Here is a 20,462-nt window from a genome sequence, read left to right as displayed (position 1 = left end):
TCAATATTTCTGTCATTTTCCAGTTTCCAAATTGATTCGCTATTCTCTTCTTTTTCTGTGAGATTTTGGCCCTTATAAAGTTGGAAATGAAATGATCCACTGGACCATTTTATTTTAATGCGTGTGATGTCTTTAATGTCCTTTTTTGGAACTGATTCTCATTAAAAAGCTATTTTTTTGTTTTTATTAGCCACGTCTCTATATTTAATAATACTACTAATATAGAATATTATTTTTTTCTTCATTTAGAACATCTATCATAGACACTAGACAGTGTCACAGTGAGTATAACCATATTGGAAAAATGAAAACTATTTCTGAAACCAAATGATAAATTTTTAAAATAACCATCACGAATTGTTTTTTTTTTATTTGAACAAAGATTTGTTGTTTTTGCATCTATTAAGAAAGAAAAAAAGTTATGCAAAAATGTAAATGCAAACACAAAACGTCTAGCTGTAGATATATATATTTTTTTTATCAAATCATATATAATCTCCCTAACAATGTGTTATTTCTTTACAAAATAAACATTTTTTTGTAAAACATAAATCTTTTTGTAATAAATGGAGTATTATTTACGGTAGAACCAAACAATAAACACAAAACAAGTTATAAGATTATGAGAAAAAAATCAGGATAGCATCAAACCAAAATTTTGTCACAAATAAGGGATGAAGTCTTAGGAATGTGTTTAAATTTTTAAAAATAAAAAATAAATATTAAAATTTTCAATCATTTTATATTTTTAGTGCTATTTTTATGATAAAATTTTAAAAGTATTATTTGAGAGAATTGTTCTAAAATTATTGTGAAGTTCTTTTTAAAGTGAACATTTATCAAAAAGAAAAAAAAACTAAACTTTCGATTTCCTCTCGGCGGCTCAGCCGTTCGTGAGTCGTCGCCTCTGCTCCGCCGGCGTGATATTGTTCCGGTGGACTCCCCCTCTCAAACTCGAACTTCTATTTTGCTCTTATTTCTCAATCTCATTTCAATGGCTTCTTCTTTCCAACCCCTAGATCTAATTGAAAAACCTGAAAATGGCCTAATGTTCACCGTACTCCGCCGTTCTTCTTCGACTGGTTTGTTGCTACTGACGTAAAGTCTCTATCAAACCAAAACTCAGGCCAAAACCCAGATGTTAAAGGTTTGGTCGGATTAGAACCTCCAAAGATTGATGCTCTTGTGGAAAGTGTGACTCAAGTTGAGAACTACAAAGATGCAGGAGGAGAAGATGTTAATGAAGTCTCTACTGCCTCAGCTGTTCATGTTGATACAATCATCGTGCAAAACCTAATCACTGTTGAGGGTTCTTCTACTACAGAAAATATTCAAAATTCTGATGTATCCTCTTCCCCTTCTCTAGGAGCATGAGCAAAACCTTTAAGGATTTATCCATCCTCTCCATCAGCGGTTGATGTTCTGCCTGAAGCTGGATCAAATCTTCCTCTAGAACTATCATCCCCATCTCACTTGCCTTCTCTTTCTGTTAGCCAAAGTCGCTCTGCAAACAAACATACTAGAACCCCTCAATTGGCAATTAGAGTTACTAAGAGCATCTCCAACTCCACTCTATTTTTTACTCTAAATTAGAGTTTAGAGTAAAAAATGCTCCAATGGTACTCTATTTCTCACTCTATAATAGAGTGAAAAATAGATTTATTCCAAATATAGAGTAAATTGTTTTTTCTTTGTTCATCACTTTATTTTTTACTCTAAAATAGAGTATCATTGGAGCAAATTTCATCTCTATTATAGAGTCACTCTATTTTAGAGTAAAAAATAGAGTTAACCCTTGGAGATGCTCTAACAAAGCTCTGGTCAAGCCAAAGCCCCCTGCTCCTGAAGTAAATGAAGATGGTAATCTTCGATTCCCTTGGGCTGAGAAGATGAACCCATCTACCAGGAATCTCTACAAAACAACATCTCCCACCTACCTGGAAGATGGTACTCCTATGGTAACAATCCCGAGCAAACTTCTCCTTCATGGTCCTGAAAATCAGAAAGAGTACATTATTGGACAGTTTCATCGTTGTTCCATTCCGTCAGGTGGGCTCGTAAATGCTGTAGTTAATAGGATCTGGGGTAAGAAATGCAGAATCTTTTCTAAGAAACTAGGTGAGTCTTCTTTTTTGTTCCACATTCCAGATGAATCTTTACGTTCTTGGATTCTTCAGAGGAGATTATTGCATGTGGATGACTGCTTGATGTTTGTAACTCCTTGGGGTCATGCAGCTTCATTATCTCTTCCAAAGATATCCACTATTCCAGTCTGGGTAACTCTAAAAAATATCCCTAGTAGGTTATACTTTATTTCAGGAATAAGCCGAATTGCCTCTGCCCTGGGAGCTCCAATGCTGACAAACATGCCTATACTTGATCCTACTCTAATGGGTGAGGCAAAAATCTTGGTGGAAGTTGAATTGGACAAACAATTCCCGCAGAAGATCGCTTTGAATGACAAAAGAGGTACTATATCATTGGTTGATGTAGAGTATTCATGGATCCCAATTCTGTGTGGTATTTATGGACACTTAGGCCATAAAGACTCGAGATGTCTGCAAAAATCTGCTCAGCCTAGGAACTCTACTAATTCATCTACAGATCAAGTGGGAGCTTTGCTTGCTTCTGCAAGTGTTTACCCTTCTGTTTCTGTCTCTGAAGTTAATTCAGATGGTACAAGTATTTCTGCTTCTGTTACTGTGGCAAGGATTGATTCAGCCACTATTCCAACAGTCTCTACTCCAGTTGCTGCCCTTGCGTCAGTCACAGGAACTCATGTTGTTGCCGTTGCATCAGTTACAGAACATGTCCCTGCTTCAATGGCTCCTTCACCTACTGTGAATATTGGTTCAGTCCATGTCCCACCCACTCCAGTCTCCACCACAATCATTGAAGCCATGAAAGCATTACCTACTACATCAGTTGCTACTTTAAAGTCTACATCAGTATCTGATGGCCAAGTACTAGCCTCTTCACCTTCATCCTTTGTTGAGATCCTCCCAACAACTACTGAGTCAGAACCAACTACTCCAGCCACCATCTTTAAAGCAACAGTAACAGCCACTCCTCCTAGCAAATCAGCCTTGTCTGAAGATGCTCCGCTTAATACAGACCATGCAACTACTTTGGAAGATTTTCCAGCCACTGGGAGTGTTTTCTTAACGCCCCCACCCGAAGCTTCAGGTGAAATTCCACCACCCACTTTTGGAGGTTTGCCTTTTACTCCTTTCACAGGTGATTGCACAGGTTATTTTCATGAATATGAAATGGCCCAACGATCACGACATGGAAGAGAGTTGAAACCATCCCAAAAAGTCCAAGATATGCAATGGCATACGGTAAGAGGTCGCAAAAGCCGGGGCTCTCGAGGGAGAGGTCGTCACGGAGACCAAAACTAAAGTTATTTAGTGAGCTACTTCCTCGCTCAATTTCTTCAAATGCTCAGAGATTTATGATGTAATTCTCTAGCTCCATATGATTTTGTCAATCATCTTTCTTTCCCAAGCTTTACTTTAAACTCTATGATGTCAAAACTCACAGCCTTGTAATTTTATTTTCAGCACTGCAATTTAAATACGAAAGCTCTTTTAAAAAAAAAAACATATGATAAAGAGAGAAGCTTAATTAACAAACAATCAAAGCAATAACTTGTATAGATGATAGATTATTGATGTAGTTCATACTCTCGTTGAAACAAGAAAGGGGTTTTGATGTTGACGATAATTTCGGCAAGATCAAAAGATAAAGTTTTAAGAGTACACAAGTGTTGGAATATTTTCTTTTTTTTGCTAAATTATAAATGTCATTAGTAATAATGAAGTTTTGGTTACAACTGAAATGCAGCCAGATTCTGCTCGAAAGCCATTTTGAATCTTTGGAACCGCAAAAAAAAGATTAAAAAAACTCCAAAAACACTAAGGGATTAACTCTAAGTTTGCCAACAATGGTGAATTTGAAACTACAAATAAAAACATTAAAGGACAAGAGACATCGGAATTTAAGCTTTCCTGCCAAACGCTTCTTGACAGCTAAGATTAACCAGACTATCAAGAGAATAACAAAAGGCACATTCAATCAAGCTTTCACCAAAGTGGCTCAAGCAGGCATCGACATAAGCAGTTGGCTCCCGCTCTGGAACTCCACACGAGGAGGAAGAAGCTGACAAACGAGCCCAAGCAAATACAGCAGAAGACCAAACTGAAAACAAGAGTAAACACCACTGGAAGTGAAAAGTACAAGTTACGGTCGAGCGTAAACAGTAAATACAGCTCCTCTTTCGACTATGCGACACAAAAAATGCAGCATAAACAGAAAGGAGACAGAAAAATTATCTGCCGGAACTTGGAAAAGGGAAATGAAGCACAGAAGGAAAGTGAAGCTCTTTGAAAGCAAGCGTCTTTGCCGACAAAAAAAAAAGTTTCGCCTTGAAAGCAAGTGACGTCATCAGATGGGTTGTACTCATCTATTTAGCTATTTACAAGAAAGAAACGAAGATTCTACGTAATCTATAGTCCTCATCTATAAAGCATTAGTAATTATCCATACAACTAAAAGAAGTCATATTTCCTAAAAGGCAAGGCCCATACATATCGATGTTAGGCTACATCAATATATCTATGTGCCAAGAGCAAGTACTAAGAGCATATCGCAGGGAGGAATGAATGTTTGATATACATCAATATATATTAAACAAAAGTATCTCGAAACAGAACTTTTCATAACGTATATAACCAGGGTCGAACTAAGCAGATCAAGCACTGGCTTCGAACTGACGAGAGATTTATTTTGGGGTTTAACAATCCTTTTTTTGATCAACCTTTTTTTTTGTCACGATTTTTTTGATCAACCAGGGTACACTTTTTGATACTTTTCATGTTTTATTAGATCATGGACCAATTTTCTATTGCTTTTGGGCCAGAAATTGTCAGATCTGACTCTGTATATAACACTTTTGCTATCTTTGTCAGACCTGACTCTCTACATAACACCCAATTGTGATATGCAAACACAGCGTCAGTTTGCAACACGAACATTGTCAGTTTGAAATTGGTTAGTTTGAAAGTAGTAAACATATAACAGGCAGACCACAATGTCCGTCTCTCAAGTCACAACTATATGAAACTCTAATGTTCATGTAGAGACCATTAACGACATCAAAATACATAAATAAGGCCCATTAACTTAGGAGCTAATGGAACAATAAGAAAATGGGCTCAGGTGAATAATTTTATAAGATAAGATGTGAAAATACAATTTACATAAACACTGGGGGTGCAAAGAGAAAATAGGGTGGACTAGGGATTCAAACAAGGGACAAACCGTCTAAGGAAGATAAGCTGAGTGCACATGCGTCAAAACTCTACGAGTTGAGAGGATTTCAAACGCATGTGCTATTACCAGACCAAACTAAGAGGCGAATACTGAAATCGCGCTGAAACAGCGATCAGAATTTAGAGCCGTATGGAAAAGAAAAAAAAAGAGATGACGAGAATGAACACAACTTATTACACGTTCTAAAAAGTTGACATTATAAATACAAGATCTTGATTGCATAATCAAGTATTACATAATCACGCACAATGCAAAGCGGTGACAAGTTCTGAAGAACTAATCAGAAAGTCAATATAGTAGGCATTTCTTACAAAATCACAATGTTTAGAAAACAAACATAGCTTGATCCCTCGCATGATAAATTTAGCTTCGATTTAACCATCATCATTGCCTTATAAACCAGCCTTACCTACAAAAAAAAAGACAAGATTCCACCAGTATCCATTCGCTACGAAAATATGATTAATCAATGGAAGGTCAATTTCAAATCTTATCAAGAACACCCAAAAAAAAAAACGAAATGCTGAAAAATATACCACAAGCAAATTCATAAAAGGGAATTAACCATCAGAAACCAAAAGTTATCATCAAAAGGTTAATACAGTCCGCATCAAGGTCAAATCATTAATAATGACCATCATTTGGTTATTCCCTCTTATCAAAATCAAAAATTTCAAAATCTTCTGAAAAAAAAAGAGGCTCAGATAAAAATATGGGTTAGAGATGGTTATCAGCACAAAATCAGAGTGGTGCATGACAATTCTCAATCATCACTGCCTCTCTTCCGACAAGACAATACACTAATGTAATAAGAAAAACAGTAAAAGCCTCAGAATTGCAGAAGTATCATCAAATAAAATAATCAGTCCCGAAAGATGGTGTTCTTTATTATAATCTGATCTCCTCATCGGCTCTAAACACTAATTAAATTGATGATATAGATCTCATGGCCGGCTCAAACGGTAAAAGCAGCGACGCCGCTACGCAGAGCAATGGAATATGAGAGCCCGAGATTACCTCAGACGGAGAAGCCGTTAGGCTCCTACAACGTCCTCGGTTTACACTTTTTACTTTGTGACGTATACTTGTGGATTATGCAATCACAGTGTTCAGATTGCTCCTTTATAAGCATTAGACTTCTTGGAGAGAAGTCTCGTCACTAACAATGATCATAACCAAGCAGAAAAAGGAATTACAAAACAACTAAAAACTAATAGGGAGAATAGATTACTGATGAACTGAAGAAGGAAGAGGATGATGAAGGAAGAGGATGGTTCCTAATGTGTTTTATATACGGTAGATAGATGTTGGAACTTGGAAGCCCTAGGGATTTTCAGTGTCCAAATAATACGGGCCTTAAGTCGGTTAAAGGACAATATTGGATACAATGTAGCCCAATTACAGCCCAATATTGTCTTGGTTGATTTAATTGAGTGGATTTGATTACACGTTGAACCTTCGGACTGGACATGCCTTTGGAGTCTTGGAGAGGAGAAAAATATTGCTTTGACCTTTTTTTTTTATGGCTTTGACTTTATTATAAGCTTTTGATGTATTTATTCAACCTATAAGCAATTTCGACTTTGTAATCACTTGATAATTTTAAAGCATAACAATAATTTATTTTTGAAAATCACATATAGGTGAATGTTGTTTCATCACCACTCTCATATGATGATAGTTGAATCTTTCATCCAGTGTGCCTTGGGCTTGGACTAAAAGATGAGAAATGATGCTCATGGTCCATGAAAATAATAAAGAAGTCGCTTTTGCATACACATGGCTCATTTTCCTTCTTTGAAACCTGAGAGAAAAACCATAATTGATACCCGATGCGTGTGATAGGTCTTTGCTCATACAATCCAAATAAGCTCGCAGCCTGTGGTGAAAAAGTTGATGGAACAACATCATAGTTGTGATTATTCAAACACGCAGATAATGACACACTACACTTACTCACTTATGTCAAAGAAAAGAAAAATAGTGTTTAACTGCATATCTTTGGTGAGCTTATAATTAAAAAGTGACAATGATTTATTGTTCTAGTGGTCTTGTTAGTCACCAATAGTCAGGAGGGCGGTGCTGAAATAGAGAACCATGATTACACAAGAACTAACTTTTAACCAACCGCATGCACTACACCACTTCCATCGTTCACCAACCCCATAATCGGATGCATTGTCTCATTATTCATTTCACACGCACTTTTGGTAATGTGGGAGATATATTTCATTTTACTAGAGAAATCATCTCTTTATCCATTTCATATCAGTTGTTCATTCCAAAAATTATTAACGGGCAATTTTACTTCCACAATGAGGATTCCTTTTTGTCGGTTCTATTTGTACCATATTAAATTTAAAATTTATACTTATTTTTATGAGAATTTGCGTCCGACGAAGCTACTTTTACAACCAATAATCACGTGTAACAGTTTTAGTTCCACCATATTAAATGTATCAATAATCTCTTAATCAAATTGCTATTGCTAGACAAAAGAGCGGTTTATATAAATGGTGTTACATCAAAGAAGAAGCCTATGCAGAATCTTCATAATGAATTAATCTCATTGGACACGATGAATCTCCTCCTCCTTCAGCGTTTCCTAGAAAGAAAAATAAAGAAGCGGACTCTCATATAGGCCTGGGCATTTTACCCGGACCCAAAGACCCGACCCGAAACCGACCCGAAAAAACCCGGTCCGGGTAGGAACCGACCCGATCAAATTACCCTATCGGGTCTTGTTGTAGAGGACCCGCGGGTCTTGGACCCGACCCGACCCGAACCCGAAACCCGGCGGGTACCCGAATTAATAATATAAATTAAATAAAATGAATCAATGGGGAGTCGAAGACGGGTTATTTGTCTACATAGCAAAGGGGTCAGCCACTAGGAGACAACCAACTATTGTTCTATCTCGCATAGTTTAGTATATATACACATTTTAATATAATAAAAACACAAATTTTAAATAAAATGTCAAATATTTTCGGATATATTAATATTTTCAGATTTTTTTTGTATTTTTAGGTATTTTTTAGGTTGAACCCGAACCGAACCCGACCCGAACCCGACCCAGAACCGAACCGATAAATTCTAGTTACCCGAATGGGTCCAACTATATAGGACCCGACCCGATCCGGACCTGGTACAACCCGAACCGATCCGGAACCGAAAATTTGAAATTACCCTATCGGGTCCTAAACTCCTAGACCCGAAAGACCCGGACCCGAAAGGACCCGGCCCGAACCCGACCCGACGACCCGAATGCCCAGGCCTACTCTCATACATCACTTTCATCTCTCCTCTCAATCTTTACAATTAAATAATCGCGTGTGCACTTAAATGCTCTAACCTCTAACGCCCATTTCGTTTCTCTCTTCATTTTATCATATACAATCCAAAATCTTAATTTAATATCTTCAAAGATACGTGTAGGGCAATAGGGATGGGCAGCAAATGGTTTTGGTTTCCGTGGGGGAGTTTCAAGAACTTGTCTCCTACGTCACCTAGACTGACCTAGCACCTTCCTTCACTTCATCTTTATAGTATTTTTCACCACTACTCAAGTTCCAAAACCCTTGATTTTTTTTTAAAAAAGAAATTCATATGATTGTGTACTCAAAAGTTAAAAAATAAAAACAGTGTTTTCAAAACCGAACGTACATTTTTTAAAACATTGCTTAATACCAGAGTAAAACTGGTGAACGCAAAACAATCAAACAATACGTACGTGCTAATGATTAATAAACAACTTTTAGAGATAGGGATGGACTCACGGGCACACCACTAATCTATAGATAAAAATGATTTCAACTCTACACCTTTAATGTTTCAATTAATGTAATTTTATTTTTTAAGACACTAGTTGCTCTGTACACGGTGTTCTGCAAAAGTGCTATAAAAGCAACAAGAAGGAGCCAACAACAAACCAACGTATCTATATATCTACAGTATCTTCCAAGTTTCTCACTAACTTTCTGTCAGATTATATATATAATAATCAAGACTTAAGGATAAAGATGAGTTATTTAGGAGTTGGAGTCAGTCCCGGGAACGTGGCCGGAGCCACAATGAAGCTGAACGATCGCAAAGTGAGACTCACCGAGCTGATTCTGAGATGTTCTGTTTGTGCCCTCGCTCTCGTAGCTGCGGTTCTCATTGCTACAGACACTCAAGTCAAAGAGATTTTCACCATCCAGAAGAAGGCCAAGTACACCGACATGAAGGCGCTTGTGTAAGCTCGTTTTTCAAACCCAACAGTTTCAATAGATTCCACATTTGTATTAAGTTCTGACAATCTCCGAGTTTCAGGTTATTGGTGGTCGTCAATGGGATAGCCGCGGCTTATTCTTTGGTGCATGGTGTTCGTTGCGTGGTGGGTATGATGAAAGGAAGCGTTTTGTTCAGTAAGCCCCTGGCTTGGGCCATTTTCTCCGGTGATCAGGTTAGTCTCTGTTCTTGCTTGGTCCAGTTGACTATTGAGTGTTCTGAAAGTCGTGTGCTTGCTGCGAGTTTGTGGTTCAGTGAATGCTAAGGACGAGCCAAAAAATTCGGTGAGTTTCATTTGTTTGGTAGGGTACAAAAAGTCTATGTACAAAGTGCTAACAGAGTACTTAGGATGATAAATGTTGTCAGATGGGTCCTCGTAATGAAAACAATGAAATTGACTTGGTCTTTGTATTGAAGACTAACAACAACTAATCAAATCCCCTTTTTAGCTTGTATGTGGCTTTGTCAATGACCTTTGTTAATGACCTTTGTTATCTATGTGTAAGCAGGCAATAGCGTATTTGACTGTGGCGGCCGTTGGAGCAGCGGCGCAGTCTGCAGCCTTTGCAAAGCTGGGTGAGCCAGAGCTTCAGTGGATGAAGATATGCACAATGTATGGGAAGTTCTGTAACCAAGTAGGTGAAGGGATTGCGACAGCCTTGCTTGCTAGCATTGGTATGGTTGTGGTCTCTTGCATTTCAGCTTTGGGTCTCTTTCGTTTGTATGGGGGTAACAAAGCCAGGCAAAGCTCACGGTGGTGAAGGCCATGGCTCATACCGGTGTTGGACTAATCTTATTTGTGTTAAATAAATTGTGGTGTGTGCTCTCACTCAATGTGTATACCGTCTGTTACTACTTTCACGTTCTCGTTTGGTCAATAATAATCGAAATTGTAGTTTGGTAACGAGTCTATATGCAATAAACTCTTCTCTCAAGCAAATGTTAAGATAGACAGCCCGGGATGAAATGTGTTTTTGTTTGAAGAACATAAACAATTAAACATAGTATTTTCAGAAGAGATTATGAGAAGGTTTCCACACTTAAAACCACAATATTATAATACTAATTTTGGCATAAACTTCAATCAAATGATGGTTGAATCTCAGACGTAAAAAATTGATGGTTGAATCTGAAATTTAAGAGATTATAAATATATGTATACAAATTTTAATAAAAAAAAATAATTGATGTAAAGGTCATACGAATTATGTATAATAGCTCTAAAATTTTTGGGAACAAAACCTATGACAAAAACTGATTTATGACATCTAGAGCCTTTTCTTAGGTAGTTTTTCAACAACCAAATCTATTTTGGATTTGTAGTTGCTTAATGCCCAAAAAACAGAACTTCAACTCACCCATGGATATAATGATGGATAAGCATCCAAATCTAGAAGTGTTAAGCTCATTTATCAAAATCATCACCTCTCCAAAACCAATAGTTATATATAGACATGGCCAGAAAAGGGCAAGTTATATATAGACTGAAGAGCATGTAAGTTATTTTTAAAATAATTATTCCCTTAAGTATATATATAGACTTAGATTGTTCAAAACCATAATATTTCTGAACTTTTACGTTTTGGGGACAAGATGGAGAAGAAGGTAGCTTTGGTTTTGTCGTTGATGTTGCTTATGTCTATGAACTCGGTGTTGGTTTCGGCTGAGGAAGCAGCACCAACGGTTGGACAGAGGGTAGACACAGCCATGAACGACGTTACCAACTTCTACAATGAACATGCCGGTCCTGCCGCTGATACCGTCTCCTCTACCGCCAAATCCGTCTACAACTGGTTTGGTGACAGAGCTAAGTATGTTTTTATAAACCCTTTTTGCTATCATCTCTCTCCTAGCTTCTAGTCTACATAATTTAAGATTCTACAATACATCGAATTTTTGTTGTTGTTTCCCCTTAACCAATTCGCTGTTAATTAGAGTTATATGCATTGTAATGAAAAATAGTTCCACAACTACTTCTTTATTCATGACATTTTTGTTTGTTTTGTAGGGAATGGGGCCTCTAAACGATGTGTCTATGAGCGAAGGAGTTGCGGACTTGGGATTGGAAACATTCCCATGTATAAAACTTTGATCTCTATGTACCTATTTGATGTAACACTAACATTATAAGAAAGAGATAGTCGATATTATATGTTTGTATTCCAGGTTCTAACAAGTGCAAACACACAGAATCATTCGCTATTTAGAACATTTGATGAAGAAATATCATTTACATCGTTCCCTCCATACCGCCATGGTTGCGTCCATTCATTGGATGATGAAGTTAAACGAGATAAATGGATAAATATAGACGTTAAATTCAATTTCATGTTAGAACAGTCAATTCTACGCATTAACTTAATTTATTCTACGAGATAAATTCGTTTTTCCTTATATTTTCATTCACTTTGTCCATCTTATTTTAGATATAAAAACTCTCACATGTTTACTCAAATATCACTCATTTCTTGTACTTTGAATAAAAAATTATCCATATTTATAAATATTGATATGTATAGTTTCTGTTATAATAATGAGCAAAAAAAGCGAAGAAAGCCAGTTTACAAAAAAAAAAAAAAAAAAAAAGCGAAGAAAATACACTAAGAGGAGGAATCGAACACGGGACCAGAGCGTTTTGTTCTAGAAACTCTCCCCGCTAAACCAACAAAACATTACTGAAAAACTTGAACAAGAACGAATAAAATAAAACCAAACTCTAAAACCCTACAAGATTCATTTGGGAACCTGATTCCAAGCAATCGAGCAAACAGAAAACGGCGATGGGAAGGTCAGCTCTGATTCACTTGATCCGCTCCCAATCTCGGCCCCTCTCTTCCTCCACCTTCAATAATACAGGTTCTCTCTATCTCTCCACTATACACCTCTGTGGCTCTGTTCTTCTAGAAGAAACACCCTTCCACACGGTCCTGTATTAGAAATGGCTTGTATGGGTTTTATGTCCGATTGCTTAAAGTAACCTCCCTCTCTCTTCTGCTTCCCCTTTTCGATTTTATGTCTGAAACTACTTTTCTTTAACTGACCCCCAATTCAATTAAAAAAAAAAAATTGCTATTGATTTTAAATCGACTTGATCCAATTTGATGTTCTCTTGGCGAAACTTGCTGCGTTTCTATCTTCGATCAGATCTAGCCTTTATGTTCTGTTTCTTTTCAGGATATCGTCGGTCCATCGCAAGGACATGGCCATCACCACCATCAGTGATACCTAAGGTCAGATTCCCCGAGGTTTCATCCTTTAACCAGAGAAGCTTTGCATCATCTGGAGGAGCAAAGACTAGAGAAGACAATGATGATGATGACGAGCACAAGATCAGCATCGGACCGCAAGAGAGGAAACAACAGGACGGTGGAGGAGGCGTGGTTTACCACGGCCCAATCTCATCGACCATAAAGAAAGTCAAACTCCTCTCCCTCTCCACCTGCTGCCTCTCCGTCTCCCTCGGCCCGGTCATCACTTTCATGACCTCCCCGGGCCTCAACGTCATCATGAAAGGCGCCGTCGCCTCCACCGTGATCTTCCTCAGCGCTTCCACGACCGCCGCGTTGCACTGGTTCGTCAGCCCTTACGTCCACAGGCTGAGGTGGGTGCCCGGTTCGGACACGTTCGAGGTCGAGATGATGACTTGGCTCGCCACGTTTGCGCCCAAGACGCTGAAGTTTTCGGACGTGCGTTATCCGGACACGCAGAGGCCGTTCGTGAGCTTCAAGGCGGATGGGAATTACTACTTTGTGGACGCGGAGCATTGTCCTAACAAGGCGTTGTTGGCTAGGCTCACTCCTGCCAAGGATGCACATGACTCTGCTTTCAAGAACTTGTGATCCATTTTCCTTTTCTTTGATATCATACTTTTGTTGGGCTTTGTAACTCTTTTTTGGATCCTTGGACTACTCGAAAATGGCAAATAATAAAAAGGAGTTTAAAATGCTCAGTTTTTTTATATATTTTCACCTTTTTTTTTTGTAGTTGGTTATGTTTTTGTTGTTGTGATCGATAAGAAATGGCGGATTCAAGGATGTCTGGCAGATCGAGTCCTTTTTAAAAAAAAAATCAAGTCTACCTTAACACTTGACCAGGTTTGTGGTTTGATATAACTGTCTCTTTGGTATATAGGTACATTTATGTTAATTTGTTGCGTCTTTGATTTCTAACAAAACTAATGTTTTGGTTATGTCTTTATCTCAGAAAATAATGTTTCGATGATTGATGTATTTGTTAGTATATTACTTTTCATTGTAATAAATTCAGTTGATATAATATTCATAAAAAAAAGAAATAAACAGATTTAGTTGACCGACGATAACCGGTTGCGTTAAAAACCGTTTTTTCCTCCAAAGTCGATTGATTTTTTGTTTTAATTTTAGTGCCATTTTGGTAACCGAGATCGGAGAGCCCTAACGACACCGGCGAGTCACACCACCACTGAGAAAAATCGAACTCCAAAAAGATCTGTGGATGAAACGAAGAATCCTAGGTTTCTGAATGGTAATTCCCGATCTTACGCTCTTCCACAAGTTATGTGTCATCTGTTTCTGGTTTCAATTCATCAAGTTAGGCTCTGTTCAATCTGGTTGGTGCTTATTATGTGTCTGTTAAAGTCTTGTTTTTTTTCTTACGCTTACGTTAGGAATCTCAAATATGTGAAAATCATCTTAAGCTAAATCGATCAACTTCTTTTCTTTCTTTAATGATAAGGAAACGGGTCTCACAAAATACTTTGTAAAGTGTCTGTCTTTGATCGTCTATTTCCACTGTAAATCAAGGAAGTGAGTCTGTGTTTGGTTTTGAGTTAAGCTATCCCTGTTATCTACTTGTTTAATGTGTGCGTGTCTTTGTTCCCTTTGGATCCCTTCCTTGCTTAGTTCTGACTAATGATGTGTCTTCTGTCATATAATACAAATGGGTGGTTGGGCCATTTTTGGCGGGAGTTGCAGTAGCTGCGACTGCACTTGCTGGTAGATATGGTATCCAAGCTTGGCAAGCCTTCAAGTCTAGGCCACCTAGGCCCAAAATCAAGAAATTCTACGAAGGCGGTTTCCAGCCTACCATGACCAAAAGAGAAGCCGCCCTCATTCTTGGCATCAGGTGAAAAAAGCTCTCTGTGTGAATCATTTTTTCAATAGTTTCTATTACATTGTTTCAAAAATGTGTGTGTGTTTGGGATTGGTAAACAACAAACAGGGAGAATGTTCCGGCGGAGAAGGTGAAGGAAGCACACAGGAAAGTGATGGTTGCAAACCATCCAGACGCAGGTGGTAGCCATTTCTTGGCCTCTAAGATCAATGAAGCTAAAGACGTCATGCTCGGCAAAACTAAAGGCGGTGGATCCCTCTTTTAGATGCTCCATTAGAAAGAATCATCTCTGTCTTTGTGATAGGCTTTTATAGCAATGGATTGTTAAAATGGAGATTGTACACAGACCATAAGCTTTGTGGTCTCTTTGTGACATAAATTCTCAAAAGCTTTGTTTGCTTTTGTGGTCTCTTTGTTGATATACATAACAACAGAACTTCTAAGCAGACATAACAACAACAAACTTGTAAGCAGAAGGGCGTTTCATTTTCTTTGAATAAAAAAACCATTAATGGAAAACGTAAGTCCACGTGTCATGAGGCTCCAGTAACGTCTTACGTCAACCTCTATCCATTCATTCCCCCTATTAGCAACTCCCTCCACAAAACTACATTTTTTATTCTTCTGAAAAACATAATAATATAAGGACATTATTATTAATATTTTATAATGCAAAACATAATTTATATTACTATTTTTATTATGTAAGAAAATTAAAGTTAAAGCTGTATTTTATTTTTAAAAATTTAATATGAAATGAGAAATAAAGTTAAAAATAATAATGATGTTCTAAACTAAAGCATTTCGAATCCTTTATATTTCACTTTAAATTTTAATTGCTTATTTGTTTATATCTAGAAGTTATTATAATATATGAGATCTGGGCATGACTTATCCATTACGCGAGAATAATTAATTATCTTCTTCGAATTTCTTTTTATTATTTTATTTTTTTTGTTTGTAAAAGAAAGAAGGAAACTCTGTTCCATCATCCTTTAGAAACTTATTTGTTCCATCATCCCATCCTTTCATGCTCTGCCTCTTCCCCCACTCCCCACCATCATATCTGCTCTCTCACTCACTCACTCACTCACTCAGCTTCTACGTTATTAAAAAAGCCTTAAAGCTCCCACCTTTCTCCATTTCCTTCTCCTTCAGACTCTCTCGTATCCTCTCCGCTTAATGCTCAGATTGATATTTAAATCGACTTTTGTCATCGTTTAAACTTCGATTTGTCATTCGTTTTAGGGTTAACGAGTTCGTGTTCTTGATTCGACCCAATTGGATGTTTGCGGTGACGACGCAATGGTGTCATCGAACGATCCTATCGAGACAATATTCAATTCAATCCAAGTAGTGAAAGATGGCATCGAGCTTGGCGTCAAGAAGGCTGCCAGAGACATCGAGACTTGCTGGGTTAGCAAAGAGAAGGACTTTCGTTTGGCGCTGAGGTCTTCAGGACGAAACAGGAAGAAGCGGGTTTGTCCAGACTCGGAGGACGATGTTCAGAAGAAAGGTTTGTCTGTGAAGTCACTCTTTGGCATGTTTTCACCCAATCTAGCGAACCAAAAGCTTACACGTGGAAATGAGGTGGTGGTGAAGAAGAAGAAGAAAGTTAGGTTCTTGGAGAAAGAAGAAGAGGATGGTTCTTGTACGAATTGCTTTAAGTTCGCCATGACTTGGTCTTTACTAGTCAGTGGGCTTGTCCATGCCTTTCCCATTCCCTTTAAGAAGAGGGTTCACAAAGATGAGAACCGTCTCTTGCATTCACGTAAACAGAACCTTAGATCAAAGCCTAACTCTACAGAAAAAGAAGGGAACCCCTTTTCGATTGAATGCGCAGTGGGTTTCGTTATCGAAATGTTGGCTCAGAACCTCCAGAAGCTAGACCAGTTTGTTCTTCAGGACAGTTCAAAGAATGAATCTAAGGAAGCGACTCCACTTGTCTTTAACATATGGGACGATGCTAGGAAGCTCGATGTGAATGGGTTTCTTGGGAACTTGATGTTTGCTAGAGTTGGAGACGTGGCGTCGGGTATAGTTGGCCTGACGTCGTCTCCAGTAAGCGAAGATGGTGATGAGAGTACTGCTGCTGGTAAGGAGGAAAGTGCGGTGGTTGATTCTCCTCCACAGAGCCTGGCCAGTGGGCTGCTGAGTATACCTTTGTCTAACGTAGAGCGCTTGAAATCCACACTGTCCACGATTTCGTTGACGGAACTTATCGAGCTTTTGCCTCAGTTAGGACGACCTTCAGCAGACCATCCGGACAAGAAGAAACTTATCTCTGTTCAGGATTTTTTTCAGATACACCGAGTCTGAAGGTATGACTTAAGTAATGTGTGTTGTGTTTGCAATTTCTCAATACTTGATTGTCTGCTGATATAAGGAACACATAGTATAACTCTCTGTGGCCTTCCAGGCAGGAGATTCTTTGAAGAACTAGATAGAGATGGTGATGGCAAAGTAACTTTGGAAGATCTGGAGATTGCAATGAGGAGAAGAAAACTGCCTAGAAGATACGCCAAGGATTTTATGAGACGAGCGAGGAGTCATCTTTTCTCGAAATCGTTTGGTTGGAAGCAGTTTTTTGTCCTTGATGGAACAGAAGGAGCCGACCATCCTCCGTGCCTATACATCTCTCTGTTTGACCAAGTCTGGTACTCTTCAGAAGAGTGAGATACTGGCATCACTTAATAACGCAGGGCTTCCTGCTAATGAAGAGAATGCTATAGCCATGATGAGGTTCTTGATGGCTGATACTGAAGAGTCTATCTCTTATGGACATTTCCGTAATTTCATGGTTTTGCTGCCGTATGAGCGGTTACAGGATGATCCTCGGTAAGTAATAATTGATGTTTTTGTTTGTAACACTTAAAACCTTTAAATGTTGTTGTCATACAAATGATGAATGGTGCTGTTGTTTCTTGTGTAGTAACATCTGGTTCGAAGCTGCGACTGTTGTTGCTGTTGCACCCCCTGTGGCCTTACCTGCTGGGGATGTTCTAAAATCTGCATTAGCTGGAGGACTTGCCTCTGCTCTCTCCTTCCCTAATGCATCCTATTGACACAATCAAGGTGAGTCCTCTTGTTGCCTTTGCATTAGCGGGAGGACTTACCTGCTGAATATGTTTGATCTATGCAAATAACTCCTCCTGGTTTCTTGGTTTGATGGTTTCATTGTTCACTTTTTTATTGCCAGACACGTGTGCAAGCATCAACCTTGTCCTTTCCTGAGGTAATAGCAAAGCTTCCAGAGATTGGTGTCCGGGGAGTATATAAGGGTTCTATTCCAGCAATTCTTGGACAGTTTTCAAGGTCTTTTCAACTGTTTTGAATCAAGTATAGTTTGACTTCTACTTGTTAAATTCTGTTTCCAGTGTGTCTTATTCTCTTTCATTGTGTAGCCATGGCCTGCGGACAGGAATATTCGAAGCAAGTAAACTTGTGTTGATAAATTTTGCTCCCAATCTCCCAGAATTCAGGTGATGATCACTGTACTCATTTTTTGGCTGTTTTCGTCTCAGTTTTGTGCTTCAAGTGTATGCTTCATCATGGGTTCATATAGATATTGCGTTCCTGAAGAAGTTAGTATTACTTTCCTACAAACCTCAGCACTGATTTTGTCCTCTATAGTGTTGTGGCTTCTACTAAGTGAACGTTATATAAGATGCATTGTGCAAAAATTCGGTATCAAGGCTATTTCATTGCAGTACGTTATGCTCACTATTAGTAGCATCTCTTTTCTTCATAAGTTACTAGTAGTTAAAGTCAACATTATGGCGACAATAAATACAGGCTGCTGCTGGAGCTACGAGGTCTCTTAATTGCTTGGTTTCATAAAGTTGCATCCTCTGCAGTTCTGATTTTCTTTGTACTTTGTACTGAATAGAAATGTTGGGGATTTGATGCAGGTTCAATCGATTGCATCATTCTGCAGCACGTTATTAGGCACAGCTGTGCGGATTCCATGTGAGGTTCTGAAGCAAAGGTTGCAGGCTGGCATGTTTAACAATGTAGGGGAAGCCATTGTAGGGACGTGGAAGCAAGACGGTCCAGGAGGTTCTTCCGTGGGACAGGCGCAACTCTTTGCCGCGAAAGTTCCACTTTACGTTGTTGGCATGGGACTGTATGCAGAGTCCAAAAAGGTAACATAACCCAGATGATCAGAAAAAGGCTCAGTTAGACTGTAAAACCGAGATGGTAAAGATTGAATGGGTTTGTGTGGGTCTTTTGTAGATGGTGGCGCAAGCACTGGGAAGAGAACTGGAGGCATGGGAGACAATAGCGGTCGGTGCGGTGTCAGGAGGCATAGCAGCGGTTGTAACAACGCCATTTGATGTGATGAAGACGAGAATGATGACTGCAACACCAGGGAGACCCATCTCAATGTCAATGGTTGCTTTCTCGATCTTACGCCACGAGGGACCGCTTGGTTTGTTCAAAGGAGCAGTCCCGAGGTTCTTCTGGGTGGCTCTCTTGGTGCCATGAACTTTGCTGGCTATGAGTTAGCCAAGAAAGCTATGCAGAAGAACGAGGAAGTTGTAGTGGCTGATCAGCTTGGTCAGAAGAAGCTTTGCTAGTGGGCTTTTACTTCGCCTAAGCCAGAGATTCTCCTCTTTTGTTAAATGCTACTCTGCAAATTTTGACAAAAAACAAAGAAAGGTTAATTGTTTTGTTGTGTATCATGGACAGTTTCATCCACTCATTATAAAAACTCTGGTTCCAGAAATGGTTGAATATTTTGACTGTTGCGACGACTTTACAGAACAGTGTCACTTGACCCTGGACAGTAACAATTCTTGGACTCTTCTCTTGAGAATTTACTCCTCACCAATCACCACACACCGGTACACATTCACTTTACTAAAGACCCTACGACTCTTGAATGCTAATTTAATAATTAACATCATGCTATATTTTGATCTTCTGTATTTAGTTTCTTTCTAGGGAAAAAAACATTAAGAAAAACAAAGCTATGAGACTTCATGGGAGCATGAGATCCTTCGTTCTTGTTTTTCACTGTGTTGCTTCTTCTTAAATGCTTGTCTTGCTCATGAGAGAGCTTTCTTTTTGGCAACCTCAGTGATTCTGAGACCATACTCTCCAGCTTAGGCACGTTCAGGTTCGGTTTCTTTAACCCTGTTAACTCCACAAGTCGGTATGCTGGTATATGGTATAACAGCATTCCTGTACAAACTGTGATATGGGTTGCTAACAGAGATAAGCCCATCAATGACTCCTCTGGAGTTATCTCTGTATCTGAAGATGGACCTCGTAGTCACGGATGGTAACATGCGTGTTCTATGGTCACTAACCTCTTTACTCAAGTTCATACTATTCTACAGTCCTCGCTGAGCTTTTGATTCAGGGAACCTCGTGATGAAAGATGCCAATACCGATGCATATCTTTGGGAGAGTTTTGAGTATCCTACTGATTCTTGGTTTGCCAAACATGTTGGTTGGCACAAACGCAAGAACCGGAGGAGGGAACATCACAATAACTTCTTGGAAAACACCTTCAGATCCTTCCCCTGGAAGCTACACTGCTGCATCTCGTTCTTGCTGCCTATCCAGAGATCCACATTGTGAACAGTACAATGCTACCGTGTGGCGTAGTGGCCCCTGGAATGGTCAGATGTTTAACGGTCTACCAGATAGGTATACGGGAGTTTTTCTCTATAGATTCATAATTAATGATGATACTAATGGATCAGTCACCATGTCATTTGCTAATGACTCAACGTTAAAACACTTCTACTTGGACT

The 20,462-nt window shown here is 38.7% G+C and overlaps 4 protein-coding genes, 2 non-coding genes and 1 pseudogene across 6 annotated transcripts; 5 read left to right on the top strand and 2 right to left on the bottom strand.

Moving 5' to 3' along the window:
* Positions 1-6,030: 6,030 nt before the first annotated feature.
* LOC130510276 (small nucleolar RNA Z221/R21b) lies at positions 6,031-6,113 on the bottom strand. The gene has a single exon (XR_008943954.1). It is a non-coding gene; the product is annotated as a small nucleolar RNA Z221/R21b (small nucleolar RNA).
* Positions 6,114-6,158: 45 nt separating this feature from the next.
* Positions 6,159-6,248, bottom strand: LOC130510352 (small nucleolar RNA SNORD96 family). Its single transcript, XR_008944023.1, has one exon. It is a non-coding gene; the product is annotated as a small nucleolar RNA SNORD96 family (small nucleolar RNA).
* Positions 6,249-9,267: 3,019 nt separating this feature from the next.
* On the top strand, positions 9,268-10,510 carry LOC108845927 (CASP-like protein 2B1). The gene is made up of 3 exons (XM_018619127.2): positions 9,268-9,571; positions 9,649-9,781; positions 10,116-10,510. Exons 1-3 carry the CDS (start codon positions 9,357-9,359, stop codon positions 10,365-10,367), a joined length of 600 nt encoding a protein of 199 aa, XP_018474629.1. The 5' UTR covers positions 9,268-9,356; the 3' UTR covers positions 10,368-10,510.
* A 660-nt stretch (positions 10,511-11,170) lies between these two features.
* LOC130509733 (uncharacterized) lies at positions 11,171-11,756 on the top strand. The gene is made up of 2 exons (XM_057005911.1): positions 11,171-11,417; positions 11,615-11,756. Exons 1-2 carry the CDS (start codon positions 11,200-11,202, stop codon positions 11,628-11,630), a joined length of 234 nt encoding a protein of 77 aa, XP_056861891.1. The 5' UTR covers positions 11,171-11,199; the 3' UTR covers positions 11,631-11,756.
* A 547-nt stretch (positions 11,757-12,303) lies between these two features.
* LOC130509816 (uncharacterized) lies at positions 12,304-13,568 on the top strand. Its single transcript, XM_057006009.1, has 2 exons — positions 12,304-12,462; positions 12,781-13,568. The coding sequence occupies exons 1-2, from the start codon at positions 12,387-12,389 to the stop codon at positions 13,443-13,445; spliced, it is 741 nt and encodes a 246-aa protein (XP_056861989.1). The 5' UTR covers positions 12,304-12,386; the 3' UTR covers positions 13,446-13,568.
* Positions 13,569-13,999: 431 nt separating this feature from the next.
* Positions 14,000-15,108, top strand: LOC130509872 (mitochondrial import inner membrane translocase subunit TIM14-1). The gene is made up of 3 exons (XM_057006170.1): positions 14,000-14,111; positions 14,530-14,709; positions 14,806-15,108. The coding sequence occupies exons 1-3, from the start codon at positions 14,107-14,109 to the stop codon at positions 14,960-14,962; spliced, it is 342 nt and encodes a 113-aa protein (XP_056862150.1). The 5' UTR covers positions 14,000-14,106; the 3' UTR covers positions 14,963-15,108.
* A 555-nt stretch (positions 15,109-15,663) lies between these two features.
* Positions 15,664-19,364, top strand: LOC130509108 (uncharacterized; annotated as a pseudogene).
* The last annotated feature ends 1,098 nt before the right edge of the window (positions 19,365-20,462 follow it).

Source organism: Raphanus sativus, chromosome 3 (genome assembly GCF_000801105.2).
Source record: "Raphanus sativus cultivar WK10039 chromosome 3, ASM80110v3, whole genome shotgun sequence".
NCBI lineage: Eukaryota > Viridiplantae > Streptophyta > Magnoliopsida > Brassicales > Brassicaceae > Raphanus > Raphanus sativus.
This window is presented reverse-complemented; position numbering and strand designations above follow the sequence as displayed.